Source organism: Carcharodon carcharias, chromosome 3, assembly GCF_017639515.1.
Source record: "Carcharodon carcharias isolate sCarCar2 chromosome 3, sCarCar2.pri, whole genome shotgun sequence".
Taxonomy (NCBI): Eukaryota; Metazoa; Chordata; class Chondrichthyes; order Lamniformes; family Lamnidae; genus Carcharodon; species Carcharodon carcharias.
This window is the reverse complement of record NC_054469.1, coordinates 14,898,183-14,913,545: the sequence shown is the minus strand read 5'-3', so window position 1 is coordinate 14,913,545 and position 15,363 is coordinate 14,898,183. Positions and strand designations below refer to the sequence as shown.

The 15,363-nt window shown below is 41.4% G+C and overlaps 1 protein-coding gene across 3 annotated transcripts in view; it reads right to left on the bottom strand.

Moving 5' to 3' along the window:
- Positions 1–1,014: 1,014 nt before the first annotated feature.
- The window catches only part of ctdspla (CTD (carboxy-terminal domain, RNA polymerase II, polypeptide A) small phosphatase-like a), a 211,646-nt gene continuing 197,297 nt past the window's right edge, over positions 1,015–15,363 (bottom strand). For all 3 annotated transcript variants that reach the window (XM_041185179.1, XM_041185177.1, XM_041185178.1), the window contains 2 exons: positions 12,828–13,013; positions 1,015–10,007 (listed from right to left, as the gene is read on the bottom strand). In XM_041185179.1, coding sequence (XP_041041113.1) covers positions 9,882–10,007; positions 12,828–13,013 — 312 coding nt within the window. In that variant the 3' untranslated portion in view covers positions 1,015–9,881. The remainder of the gene's footprint in view (positions 10,008–12,827; positions 13,014–15,363) is intronic.

Below are 15,363 nucleotides of genomic sequence, written 5' to 3'. Positions count from 1 at the left end.
AAAACACTAGTCTTAGACCCAATCTTCTCTCCCTCAACCTGATAGTAACAGCGATCATAACATGATTAAATTTCACTAAGAGGTGCCTTTACTATGTGGTCATTACTTAATCCTGTCTCATTACACATCACTAGATCTAGAATTACCTGCTCTCTGGTTGGCTATGGAATATGCTGCTCTAAGAAACTGTCCCAAAAACACTATAAACTTATCTTCCAGGTTACCTTTGCCAATCTGATTCATCCAATCTATATGTAGATTAAAATCACCCATGATTATTGCCATACATTTCTCACAAGCCCCCATTATTTCTTCCTGTATATCCCATCGTAGAATATGGTTACGGTCAGGGGACCTCTAAACTACTACCATGTGACTTCTGACCTTTGCTATTTCTCATCTCTTACGCTTCTAGCAAGCGGAAATGAGCCACATTGTGAGCTCAACTGATTATCTGCTCAATTGTGTGGTAGGCAAGGGTTTTTTCCAAGCCTCAAGGTGGTGGCCACACCCACCTGTGTTCCTGCCACCTCCTGGTTTCCCACTGCCGATGTTCCCACTAGTCACCCGAATTTCATCTCATCCACAACTCCATTTCTCACACTCTATCCTGTGCCAACTTGCTACCCTCAACCGACCATTAGTGATTGCCCCCTTGAGCAACACAGCACTTCTCCACAATATATCTTGGTGTGTCACCTCCTTCCACCCTACATGCTGGCCCATGCCTGTTCTTCCTGCCCACATCTGCTGTGCATTCTCTCCTCCCTCTGGCTTAGGGTTGCCAACTTTGGTTGGGTACATTCTTGGAGGTATCATCACGACCTATCTTCAATATCCTACCCCCCCACAAGCCAGCCACTAGTTGTTCAACGCGTCTATATTCACTGTGTACCACCTTCCCACATGCAATTAAAAAGTGAATATTCCTCATTATCCACACAGATAATTCGTAACTGCCAATCAGCTTTATTCCCCCATCCCAAGATTTTTTTTAAATGTATGAGGTAAACATTAAGAGTTCAAAGAATTTTTATTTAAAAACACTTTCTTAAAATGCCCCAGTGATTTTTCTTCTGGGTTTTGCTCGCAGTGTCCTGGCGATCAATCTTCAGGATTGCCCTGGAGGGTAGGCAACCCTACTTCTGGCTAGTCACTTCTTCAGTCATACATGCAATCACATTGCCTCACTCTTCCTCCAATTCCCACTCACTACTTGGTTTCCTCCTTAAAAAGAATATTTCACCAAATTGAAAATACAAAACAAGGGCAGAGCATTATGTTGAAGCACCAATATGCATTACTTCATGAAGTAATGAATGCAGCATTAATCTCTTAATACACTGAGCCCTGCTCTCAAACTTGTCTACAAAGCACAAAGGCTCACTGCTTTTATAAATAGAGATATAGAGTGCAAAGCAAGAAATTTCTGGTCAATCTTTACTCATTAGGCCTCAGTTGGGAGTACTATGTTCAATTCTTAACGCCACACTTTAGGAAGCATGCCAAGGTCTTGTAGAGGGTGCAGAAATTTACCAGAATGGTACCACAGATGTTCAACTTCACTTATTTGGGGAATCTGGAGAAACTGGGGTTGTTTCCCTTCGACTGAAAATGATCAGGGGGATTGATAAAGATGTTCAAAACATCATGAAGGGCTTTGGTTGAGTAAATAAGGAGAAATAAGTTTCTACTGGTAGGAGGGTTGGTAATCAGGGGACACAGATTTAATATAATTTGCAAAAGAACCAGAGGGGAGGTGACAATAAATTTACAATAACTTTCAAAAGGGAACTGGTTAAATATTTGAAGGGAAATTATTTATAGGGCAATGGAGAAAGGGAATGGGGAGTGGGACTCATTGGATAGCTCTTTCAAAGAGTTGGCACAGGGTGAATGGCATTCTTCTCTGCTATATGATTCTATTAATCTTCTAGATTCTAAGTCACTGTGGAGAAGTGTGGGCCATTTTCAAGCCAAGAGTTAGGCTCATTTCTCAGAGTGTATTAACTTCGAGCTCACCATTGATTAAAGAATTAACATACTGCATCATCTAAAAGCAGGGAAGATCCTAGACAAAAATAGAATTACCTGGAAAAACTCAGCAGGTCTGGCAGTATCGGTGGAGAAGAAAAGAGTTGACATTTCGAGACCTCATGACCCTTCGACAGAACAAAGATCCTAGTCTGTGCTGATGTATGGCTAATAGTGTGTGGTTATGATTTCCACATTTTCATTATGAAGCACAACTTAACTTTTCCTTGATCATATGGTGGCTTTGAGATTAAGACAATAGTTTATGAAAAGTAATTAACTGTAGTTATTTGCATGCCTATTTGATAGCAGGCACATCATTGCCAAATCTAATTTCCACCCAATGTTTACATGCAGTCACTCCAGCTGGGAGTGAGACACCAGAATTATTTTGCTTCTATCTGACTCCCATGCCTATCTTACATGTCAGGGAACTGGTGGGAGTCTTTTTTCAGTTTCTCCTATTGGATATTTTCCCAGTTTGTGTGCCCTGTCATGGTTTAGTTTCAGAGTTCTTTTACCTCTAATACAAGAGGTCCTTAATCAATCTGGGACGCACAGCCAGACACTGTGGTGGAGGCACGTTCAATCCAAGCATTCAAGAGGGAATTGGATTACTATCTGAAAAGGAAGAATGTGAAGGGCTACAAGGTGAGGGAGTGGCACTATGTGAATTGCCCCTTCAGAGAGCCAGCATAGACCTGATGAGTCAAATGGCACCTAGTGTTGTAAACATTCTGAGAGTTGCCTACTTTCCAAGACTGATATCAGGCCTCAGGAATTCACCAGCCATTGAATCAGTGCCTGGCAGCACTTGTGGACCTGTCTGCATAACAACTGCCATTTAACAGGGGGGAAAAAAAAGACCCTTTGAAGTCCTAGGCTTTTGAAGTAGAAAGCAGGCTGGCTTTTAATAGATTTGCTCATTAAGACAAACTCAAATTTCAAGAAAGCTTCAACATCAAACACCACTATACCTTCAGTTACACTGGTGAATAGTGGCAAAATGGCAACATAGCTCCCTGGCTTTGCTGTGCCAGGAATGACTGCTGCACGGTAGAAAAATACTTGCTGTACGACAGTTGTTTAAAAGTTTATTTTATTGGTGAAAGTAAAGAAACAGATTATTCAGTAACTGACAGTAACAACCATTTCTGTTTCTTTCCCTCTTAAACTTTATAGTGTTTCTCAAGTATTGCTAATCAAAGTGGAAAAGTGTCACCAACTCTGGAACCACATTAAAACTATGAAAAACAAGCATGTCACCTCCCACCCCACTCTCTCCCCTCCCTCTCCGGTGTTCTTTTATACAATTAGGAGTAAGCAGGGAAATAATACGACAACTGAAAGGTGTTGAGGGATGCGATGAGGGAAGAACCAACACTCCCTGGCCTTGACAGCTTGTTTTGCATAGCTTCCATTGCTACATTTCCTTTCCCACTCCTTCCCCACCTCCAACCCTCCCCAAGCAACCATTTAAAAGGCAAACATCCTTTGGAGCACCTTTGGAATCAGAGGCACAGAACAGACCATGTACAAACACCGGTATTAGAACAGTCGAGAGTTTTACAGGATTAAAGATTGACGGAATGCTCAATTCTGTGTTTGGAACAGCTGTCCAGGACTGTGTTTCCCGCACAATCTTCTGCTCTTCAAGCAAACAAATGGTTAGTTTATATCACCGTACAGAGTTTATACAACTTGTGTGAGAACAAAAATTGTGTTGAACATTCATTAACTGGATTTTAAGGCATGTGGTTCATTTGTTCACCAAGTTTTTTTTAAAAAGAAAAATGGAAAGACTAACAAACCATTGGTTTGAACTGAACACGATTACATTAAAAGGAGTTGTAGTACATAATCTACACTCTTTAAAAAAAAGGTAATGTCTAGTTAACTAGGCTGAATATGTGCCTCATACATTGATTCATGGGATAAATACATAGCACGTTACAAACACACACACACACACACACTCAGTGTACTATGGACTAGTACTCCCATCTCCATCATCCAGCCCCCTCCCACTTCTCTCAAACCAACCAACATCATAGTATATCTTGACCTTTAATTACCATCATAGTATTGATGCTTCAGAGGGGAAAGAATACCAATGACAGTTTTGGTTGGTTTTTTGGTTTTTGTAGTCCCTTAAGATCACCCAGGCATGCTCGCACTCTCTCTCCCACACAGTGCCACACATACAGCAGCATGAGAAATGTTAGTAGGTTTGTGTTGATTGCAATACTACATACTAGTAAGTCACAGAGGTAAAAAGAATTTGAAACAAAGTTTAGTTTCTTTAACGAGAGCGAGTTACCGCTTAAACAAATAAAAGGAAATGAAATCAAACCATATAGAGCGTTCTAGACGTTACCATTCCATAATGCTAAAAGCTCGATTAACACGAAAGTGTTTGAAGCTTAGCATATACTGCAAGTGTTAAGGAAGAATAAGCTATTTCAATTCTCATTCTCACTACTTGTGATGTAGGGGTAGGTGCTCGAGAGGATAAAATAACATGTACTCCGGTAACATTAACATGTCATGAAGTTACAGTACTCTCAACACTCTGTTTTGGAACAAGAAGAAATATTTGCAACTGGGGGGAAAAAATAGCCTTTTGGGTAATACCTTTCTAAAGAAAAGGACACTATGCCGATTCCTTAACATGGAACATTTTGAAGTACATACAAGAAAATTTTTTTTTTTTAAAAGGAGAGCAATTTTGCAGTACCCGCCCTCTCCTCAGAAATGATTGCGCCCAAAAGGATGTGCAGCAAAACAGTTAACATGTTTTTCAAACAAAAACAGAAAATGCTGGAAAAACTCAGCAGGTCTGACAGCATCTGTGGATAGAAAAACAGAGTTGACGTTTCTAGTTTGTATGACTCTTCTTCAGAAGAGAAAGAATTGACATTTTGACCCTTCAGAAGAGTCATACGGACTCGAAAGGTCAACTCTGTTCCTTTCTCCAAAATTGCTGTCAGACCTGCTGAGCTTTTCTAGCATTTTCTGCTTTTGTTTCAGATTTCCAGCATCCGCAGTATTTTGCTTTTATATTAACATGTTTTTAAAATGTAGGCACAAAGTCGTGAGGAACAGGTAGAAACAGCCTTGGGTCAAGCTTCCAATGGGTAATACTGTAATTTAGCAGCATCTGCTGAAACAGAAATGAGACCAAACAAACAAAGTATATAAAAAACCATGACTACTGCTGACTTACAGGACCGGCAGGTTCATTATTGCAAGGGTAGTTTCACAGTCAATATTCCTAGATAAATAACAGACAAGTCCATGAGTGTTAATCCCCTTGTGACACTTAAGAAAAAATGGATAATGCAGACTGCATTCACACTGGCTAAATAAAGGAAGTTTGGATTTTTTTGTTTGATTTGTTCGGTTATTTGTCCCTAATAGGCATGCACCTTGCCTGGAACAGTACTCACCTGTCCACACCAGTTACCAAAAGCTATGTTGGGTTACTCAGTGCTGCAGACTGAAACTGGCTTTCACCCCACTCAATATCCAAATACAGCAAAGCTCTAACCAACTTTCGTCAGCCATGGTTCAGCTATTCAGCAACCTACCTCTGCCCTTTATGGTTTACTTCTAGTCTCTCTCTTCAACTAGCTATTCTGCTCTCTAATATATTTATTTTACTCAGATATTTAATTCTCCTTGTTACTCTCTCACTGGATGTGTCTGCTGGGCCGGAGTTGTACAAGTAACCAGGTGCCTCATCAGTATGCCAACCAAAAGGACGTGACCATCAACAGTGTTGACCAGCAAGCTATTCCACTATAGAGGGCATTACAGCCAACATCAAGTTTGGGTGAAGAAACTTTTGACAAGTTTGATGTCATTCTTCAGAATTCCCTTTCGCTGAAGATGTTAACCAGTTTAAAATAATAGGAGGAGAACACACTGCTAAAGCATCAGAGAAACGCCATGCAAACTGATTCAACTGTTCATGCTCTGATCTTGCCCACTATAAAATGGCAGATTGGGTAGGGGGGAAGCAGGGGCATGGAAATCAGCCTCCAAACTCGACAGATGTACAAACAATAAAAAGCTTACTGAAAACTCTAGCATATGGAGAAGTTTATGATTTAAAAATGAACACGGTTTTGATGAGTGCATCGGGAGGGGGAACTGTTCCCACTGCCAAGATCCAACATGGTAACCAGAGGACACAGGTTTGCAGTAATTGACAAAAAGACATCAGAAGGGAGATGAGAATTTTTTTTAATAGTGAATTCTTATGCACTGCCTGAAAGGGTGGTGGAAGCAGATTCAATAATAACTTTCAAAAGGGAATTAGATAAATAAATTGAAAGGGGAAATTAACAGGGGATGAGGAACAGCAGGGGGCAGGACTAAGTAAATAACTCTGTTGAACAGCCAGCACTCGTATGAGAAGCTGAATGGACTCCTTCTTTGCTGTATGATCTATAAAATCTTTGTTGTACTAAGCTATCTGTAGGGAAACAGATCTGTTGCCCCAGCAATAGCGAGCAATGAGAAGAACACAGAGAAAGGTCTTTAAGGAATTTGCATGTGTTGAGGGAGCATGTCAACTGGAACATTTCCTACCCAGCGAGGTGAATTTATTTCTATAATGCAAGGGCTGGGCGCAAGTTGAGGCTTCTTCTCATTTTGTCTCAAACACTGCACCTTGCAGCAACACTCGCCAGCATCAACCATTCACCCTGCCTGGGCAACCGTAGTCAGATTTCCATTTGGGACAGGACTTGGTGCTGTGGGCACTTACCAAATGAAAACGAACAGACTATCCTTTCACCTATTGTATTAGCTCGTCTTTTACCATCAAAACTCAAAGTTACTGCCAATAACAAGAATACAGATTCCACTTAACTGCTACATAAATAAAATCTGCCATTAAAAGAGGCTGATTCAAGAATTTCACTCACTAAAGAAACAGCACCTGGCAAACAGTGCAAAGCTGACTCTATTCCTAATACAGTCTTACTAAAATAATTGTATAAAGGAAGGAGTGCATGCAATAAGTTTCATATATAAGCTGCTTCAATGGTATCACCCAGTGGGAATGTAGAACTGACTGACATGTTTACTCCACAGCCCACAATGCTGCATTTGTTGCTTTCAACCCTCTCCCCTTCCCCAATCATTAAAGTACCAGCTGCTATTCCACAATATTCTGCTTACTCACCCCAGACAGTGAGCACTGTGCCCAGCTTACACTGGCATAACCACCCGACCCTATCGTGTCCTCCCTCCTGCCCATATCCAGACAGAGTCACCGGGTGGTAAATCTGATTATGTTTCCACCCCGCTTCTCCCTCAGCATTACTGACTGTCTGCTCAACAGATAAATTCGCTAAAACAGAGTTGCCACCTTCATGCTTAACCAACAAGAATGAAACCATCTTATATTTCACCTCTCTTCTACTTTTACTTAGTTCTGTTGAAGGGTCATTCAGGCTCGAAACGTTAATTGTGTCCGTCTCCGCAGATGCTGCCAGACCTGCTGAGTTTTTCCGGGTATTTTTGCTTTTGTTAAGAACGATAGCAGGATAACTATCATTGGGAAACAAGCAAATGCCGAGGACAAAAAAAGGACCTTCAAGCAATGGCCTCATAAACAGAGTTAGTTCTCAAGAAGGCTCATCAACCTGAAACATTAACTCTGTGTTTCTCTTCACAGATACTGCCTGAACTGTTGAGTACTTTTGTTAGTGACTTGGCTGTGAAAGATATGCTTAGCTCCTGACTAACAGTTCACTTCTGTGCTAACACCAACTGTCCCTAATGATAGAATTCACATTTACAGGCTTGCCACGATCAACAGCACAATTTGTAGATTGACTATTGTGTGTATGTGCGCACACACCGACACATGATCAACACTCATTGGAGACTAAGAGATTGAGGAGATTCCACTGTTCCCCGCTGTGAAAATCCAGCAAGATATTCTTGTTTCTCAAGACGACAATAGGTTCATAAGTCAGTAACACTGACCTGCCACAAGCGAGCAACCTTTAAATGGAAATCATAGTTGGTCTAGGTAGAAGGGAAGGAAGAAGGGGGAAAAGGGGGAGGTAAGAACGAAGGGAAAAATAAAAATTGTCTTCTGAAAATTCAGATGTTGCTTCAATACTCACAGGTGGTGAAATGAGACACCCAGTTTTCAGACGAGAGCCCCAAAATCCAGCGAAAGACAGTGAGAGAAAGGAAGCCACTTAATAAGGTTCAGAATCAGACAGAGCGTTTGAGGTAACATAAATATGGACAGACAGGATCACAATATAAATCCAAGGCATTATCCAAAGCCTTTTGCTTTGGATTGTCATTGCTTCACGGAGAGAGCAGTTAATGTTTGAAATAAACAGAGAATAACAGTAAGGTTATTTGCAAAGATTGCATTTTAAAAGCCCCAAAATTCCCACTCTACAATACACCTCGCTTGCGATAATTTCTTGCCCTCCAACCACTCCACCACCATCTGTCTCTGTGCCCGCTTCCCTTCACTGCACACACCACCGATGCCTGCAGAGAACGTCGTCAGACAACCCTCAAGGCACAGAGCACTCTGATGCCAGCCTCTCAGCGAAATCCAAGGCAAGGCTGACCCCCTCCCTCCCCTCGGCTTGTTGCAGTGTTGAGTTGTGTGGAAATTGAAGTAGAGGAGTTTAGATAAGCCAGCATTCCAGCTACAGATATGGAAGCATCGAGTTTTGGCAAACCTTCCTGGCACTCTATTTAGGTTAAAAAAAGGAGAGGAAGGAGGGAACAAGATGGCATGGAGGTTGGGGAGAAAAGGAAAAAACTATTCATCACAGTATCTGGCAGCACCATGACATTACCCGAGTACTTGGTAACTCTGGTAATGATTCCAGCTTCTGATCTGTCCCTTATCAAGTCATACTGCAATGGCTGCTTATAAGTGTGACATCAGTAACCCTAAACCATCCCTATATTTAAAATAGTAATTTTTAAAAAATCATAATTTGGTGTCCATGAACTATATTTAAGCCAATTGGTATAAAATTTAAAAGTTTAATGACTCTGGAGACTTGTACCCAGCACTTATAATTCAACGTGTTCAGCATAAATAACAGTGCTCATAAAGATTAATTTTTGTTTTTTTTTGTTTTAAAACATACAGTCATTAAAAGATAAAAGATCTCTGGAATATGCGGTGTACAAAAAAAGTAACTTTGCTTTTTTCTCATCTAAAATTATCAACTTTTTTTTTTCTTCAAAAAGGCACTTCATTCTGCAAAAAAGAGATCACAGAATCAGGTCAGCTACTGTAGATCAGTGTGACTGTCTGCATAGCAACAACCAAAAAATAAACAAAAAAGAGGAAAAAAAATACTTAAGAATATTACAGAACTGCCCAAATACTTGTTTTTGGTAGGTAGAGAGAAGGAAAAGTTTTCTACTCAAACTGTAGTCCAAAGCAGATTTTCCGTTATGTTTTCTAACATGTGTTTTCTCTGATAGTTCTTCCTTTTCAAACGAAGTCTGGTCATCTGCGACTTCCCGACATCAGGCTTCGAGAAGCTCAATGGACGTCAATCACTATGTCCATAGTGAGTTAACGGCAGGGCCGCTGAAGTGCTTCTTGTTCTGAAGATATTTTCCTCCTGCTCCTCCTCCAAAAGTTGCAGTTCCGATCCAAACACAGGTGCGTGAGGCAGGGGAAACTGAAGGAGGTGTTCCTTTCCTTTTACAAAAAAAATGCTACGCTGCGAAGGGGGTGTGGGGGATGTTGTGTCAGGGCTATGGATGGGCGAAATAAAAATTGGGCAAGAACAAAGTAAAGAATCTGCCGCAAGGACACGCCCGGAGCACAATCGCTACCTGCCGCGGAGATTCTGCAGCATACTGTAAACATCCTCTTCTTTACTCAGTCCTTCAAAGAATGGAATCAGATCAAACAACTCTGTGTCCGACATGTCGTCGAACCAGGACTGCACAGGCACCTAATTTAACAAGAAGTGAGAAAACATTTTGATTAGCATGTGGGCTGATATTCTACTTGATAGAAAACTTTGACAAGGCAGCTCAGAGGATTTTTCTTTTTTTTTAAGTTAAATAGGCTTGCTTAATTCTTGAGATGCGGGGGGGGGTGGTCATTGGCAAGGCCAGTGTTTATCACCCATCCCCAGTTGCCTGCAAGAAAGTGGCGGTGACATGCCTTCTTGAACCATGTGGTGAAAATACTCCCACAATGTTAACAGGTGAATACCAGGTTTTTGACCCATCAACAATCATGTATGTCCAATTCGGGGTAGTGTGTTGAGAGTCAGAGGGGTAATTGGAGGCGATGGTTTTCCCATATATCTGCTTGCCCTAGTCCTTCTAGGTGGTGAAGAAATGGCCCCGTTTTCTGTTATTCCATTCCAGCATCCCATTACCCCAACTGAGTCTTATCTGCCCTGCCCAAAGCAACCCACTTTCCAACATATCCCATCAAACGACAGATGGGGACCTCTGATTCTTTCCGCTTTTCATCAACTTAGTCCTGGGAAGTGGAGACCAGCTGCAGCACCTTGACTGCCCTTCCTCATCACCATTAACTGGATCAGGACAGGCCAGCGAGTGGTCTGTGAAAATCTCACAAATGAAGTGGAGGAACCACAAGGGGAGTTTTTTTTAAATAAAATCATAAATGAGAATGTCAGGGCTGCAAGTTGTACACTTGTTTAAAGCTCTGCTTAGGCTGCATGTGAATACTGTGTTGAGTACTTTGTTAAGTTCTAGGCACACTGCCTCACCTTGGCGTGGGTGCAGTGCAGGTTCAGCAGAATGATATTAGGGCATAAAGGGTTAAATTATAAGGGCACATTGCATTAACTAGGCTGACATTCCCTTGAGTTTAGAAGATTAAGGGGTGATTTAAATGTTTAGAGGACCAAAAGCATTTAACAGGGTAGATGGAACTGAAATACAGATTTGATTGAAAGGCAAAATAGTCTTGAGGGGCTGAATGGCTGACTCCTGCTACTAATATTCCTAATGTATTGAGTGAATCACTCATTTTCAGAATTTTTTCCAAACCAGAGCTTGCCTTTACAAAAAAAAAAGGCTTTCCTCTCTCTATAACTTAATGCTTTGATCAGTTCCTAAGGTTCAAGCTGAGAGAGTGAACCCTACTAAAAACAAACCCCGTATTTCTTTTGTGAGATTAACAAAAAGCACCAGAACCATCAACTTTGGGGAGCCATAAACTTAGCTTTGACACACTCAAAAGTAGCGAGATCGATATCATGCTCCTCCTTCCTCCCTTGGTGGCCAATACAGAGGTGAGGGCAGACAAGTAGAGAGAAACTGTTTCCCCTGGCAAATGGGTCAGTAAGCATGGCTCACAGATTTAATATAATTGATGCAGTTAAAGGTGAAACAAGAATTGCTTTTTTTTACGTCATACAATGGATTGTTTAGATCTAGAGCGGACAATTGGAAAGGATGGTGGAAGGAGGTTCCATAGAATCATTCAAAAGGCAACTGGACATGTACCTGATGGTTTATTTGCAGGGTTATGGACAAAAATGTTGATGCGTGGGCACTTCAGCAGAGCCCATGAACAGATTACATTCCAAGACAGAGACTTCTACTTAAAGTCTTTAAACAGGAGAATTTAAACTAGTTAATTTAACAGTAAGGTTTCCAAACTCAGAAGACCTTTGATTAATAAAATGCACACAAAACAGAAGGTATTGACCAAACCTGTGAAATCCAATGTAATAATTATACTTTCACAAAAAGCAGCTGAAGGTGGAAACCATGCAGCAAGCAAAACGTTGATGTTTATCTGGGATTGGGAAGTGAGGGCATGTCCAATGTGGTGTCCTTCAGATAGTGTGAAAATTACTCTGAATGCCAATAAATTAATCTGATGAGCATGTGAGAAGTCAAGAATTGTTTAGGGCTTTGAGCGCTTTTTCTTGAGGAGCAGAACAAAGCAGGTGGATAAGGGTAATGCGTTTGGTGCAGTCTACATGGATTTTAGCAAGGCTTTTGAAAATGTCCTACATGGCAGGCTGGGAGCAGAAAATTAAAAGCTCACAAGATCCAATGGAAATTGGCAAATTGGTTCGAAAATTTGCTCAGTGGCAGGAAGCAAGGAGTTATGGTTGACAAGAGTCCTTGTGTCTGTAAGCTTGTTTCCAGTGGATTTCGCTGGACTCAGGACTTGGGTACCTTGCTGTTTATGGCATATATTGAAGATTAGATTTAAATGTAGAAGACAAGGTTAAAAAGTTTGCAGATGATATGAAAATTGGCAGTCTGGTTGATGGTGAGGAAGGCTGTGGTTAGATACCAATGGACTGGTCACCTGGGCCAGAAAAATGGCAAACAGAATTCATTCCAGAGAAGTATGAGGTAATGGATTTGGGTGGGGGGGGGGGAGACAAACAAGGTAAGGGAATGCACAATAAATAGTGGGATTCTGAGAAGTGTAGAGGAAAAGTGGTGCCTTGGGGGAGTGCATGTCCACAGATCCCTGAAGGTGGCAGGACAGGCTGGTAAGATGTTTAAGAAGGTATACAGTATACTGAAAGCTTCAGTTCCAGCTGGTAAAGGTGGGCTGAAATGAGTTACGCAATTAAAATCAGGCTGAAAATGGGATGAAGTTTTGGATGTGTGGCAAGGAGGAGGGGGACCTGCGTGATTATCCTGAGGCTCTGCTGAGACGCTGACATAGCTTAAAGGAGAATTCGTTTTTACTGAGCCCTCTGCAAAAGAAGAGCTACTTAGAAATGGAGCATCTTTGGTTACGAGTGGAAAAGAACACTCACTGCGTTTTCTGGATGGAAGATGTAGGATGCCGGTGAGTTATCCACTATAATGACCTTGCTCAAGTCCCTCCCTAGCCGACTGAGATCTTTCACGTAGTTTCCTCTGTGGAAAACGCATGATTCTCTGAACAGCCTGGCCCTGAACACGCCCCAGCGATCCAGCAAGTCTGCCACAGGATCTGCATACTTTGAGAAGGAGGGACAAACAAAACAAGTTAGATCTCAATGGCTGACAGAATACGCTTCAAAATATTAATATAATAATGGGGTCCTACATTACAAGCCCATTTCTAACTGGAGGGGTAGTTAACGTGTTCAGTTGTGAAACATGTGCGCATAGTCAAAAACAACAAAGCTTTTCCTTTTTAATAAAAACTTTGCTTGTTAATTGGCTTTCATGTCCTGACTGGTCCCATTGTTAAATGGGTTGATAGGCTTCTGCAAGGTGACACAAGGTAGAGTTTGAACGTTCCACTTTCTTTCAGGTACTGAAACTACTTTCGTCCATCAAATTCACAAGCCTTGTGCAGGGTTAGAAATGAGATAAAATTCATTTAAACGACACTTCCAAAAGCAGCTATCAATGAATACCTTCAAAAGGGAGCTGGATTGAGAGAGGCACTGAGGGTTTATACTGAGAAATTAATAGCACTGCCCTAAATTTGCAGGGAGTTGGAGAACCTCAACAGCACAGGAGGCCATTTGGCCCATCACATTTGTGCTATTTGTTCGAAAGAGCTGTCCAATTAGTTCCACTCTACCACTCTTTCCTCATAGCCCTGCATACTTTTCCTTTAAGGAATTGAAACCAATGGTATTGATAGCTGGTAGAACATCCGAGTGAGGACTCGAGTAGAGTGGGATGATTTGCCTTTTCTTGCTCCAGATTTTATGTTCTTAACCCCTCTTAAATCATCATGTTTCTTCAGCCCTGATGGTAAAGGGCTGACAGTGATGAGGTCATCGCTATTGTTAAAAAAAACATCATAATCATTGAATAATTGAATTACAGATGATCTATATATTGATAAGAACCTCTTCTGAAAATAAATTTTATGATCCCTGATTTAACATTGAGTGTCTCAGCTACCAGAAGGACAGAATTCTGTGCCACCAACCTCTATGTCAAGGTCAACACTGACTTCTAGTGGAATGAGCAAAGAAAACATCCAATTCAAGGTTAAAACAAGGCTAAGTGTGCCCGTGTTTGCATGTTCAAATCATGCCTCCTGTGAATTTTCAGGATGGTTATTCACTGCGTGCATAATATAGAATGCTTCTCCACACACCTAGTATCCTGCTCAGTTTTTCCTCCCTTCCTGAAATGAATGAGACCAAGAGAAAAAAAAAGTTTCAGCAGGAAGAGACTGAGCTCAGTTTATTAAATCCACGGCCTCACATTTGTTCCATTTATAATGCTCATTTTCCATTCTCCGCCCCCTTAAGCATGTTCAGGGCTTTTCCTAATGCCAGTTCACAGGTGGGTTGGAAATCAAACAAGTTGCACAATGTCAATGAAAGGGCAATGAAGGCAGGGAATATGAAGAAAGTAAGAATTAGGAGCAGGAATAGGCCAAATGGCCCCTTGAGCCTCCTCCACCATTCTATACAATCATGGCTGATCTTCTGCTTCAGCTCCATTTTCTCACCCCCATATCCCTGAGATCTCAAACATCTATCTCAGCCTTGAATATGCTCAACGATGGAGTATCCAAAGATTCACAACCTTGAGAGAAGAAATCTCTCCTCATATCAACCCCTTATCCTAAGCCTATGCCCATGTTCTTGATTTCTCAGCCGGTATCTACACTGTGAAGCCCTTTTAGAAGGTTGTATGTTTCAATGAGTCATCTCTCATTCTCTAAACTCCAGAACAAGCCTAATTTACTCAGCTTTTCATAGGCCATCCCTCTTATTCCAGGAACCAATTTACTGAATTTTCGCTCTACCATCTCCAAGGTAAGTGTGTGCTAGCCAATACTACAACATTGCAAGTTTTACTTTGCCAAGGACAAGCAGGAAACAGCCGACATACAGAGACATGAACAAAACAGTTATGAACAGTGACTCCACTCTCAACAGGACGACAATGACAGTGGTGCATCTTACATACATGTTACAGCAAGGAAACAGATCTCTCAGATCAAATGACCCCTGCTGGAGTTTATGCTCCACACCTCCTCCTACCCTACCTCATCTCACCCTGTCAACATAATAGTCTACTCTTGTCCCGATCATAACCTTATCTAGTTTCCCTTAAATGCATCTATGGTATTCACCTCATCTACTCCTTGTGGTAGCGAGTTCCACATTCTAACCATTCTCTGGGTTAAAAAAAAACTTCTCCCAAATTCCTATTGGATTTATTAATGACTATGTAATATTTATGCCCCTAGTTTCAGACCCTAGAACATAAACTGGAGAGAATGGGACAAAATAAAGCTCAGATATTCCAATGCACGCAAAAAGCGTGGCAATTTTCTAAGGCCAAAGGGAGCAGAGCTTTGGTTAGCTAGGATGCTAGGGTAGCCCTGCA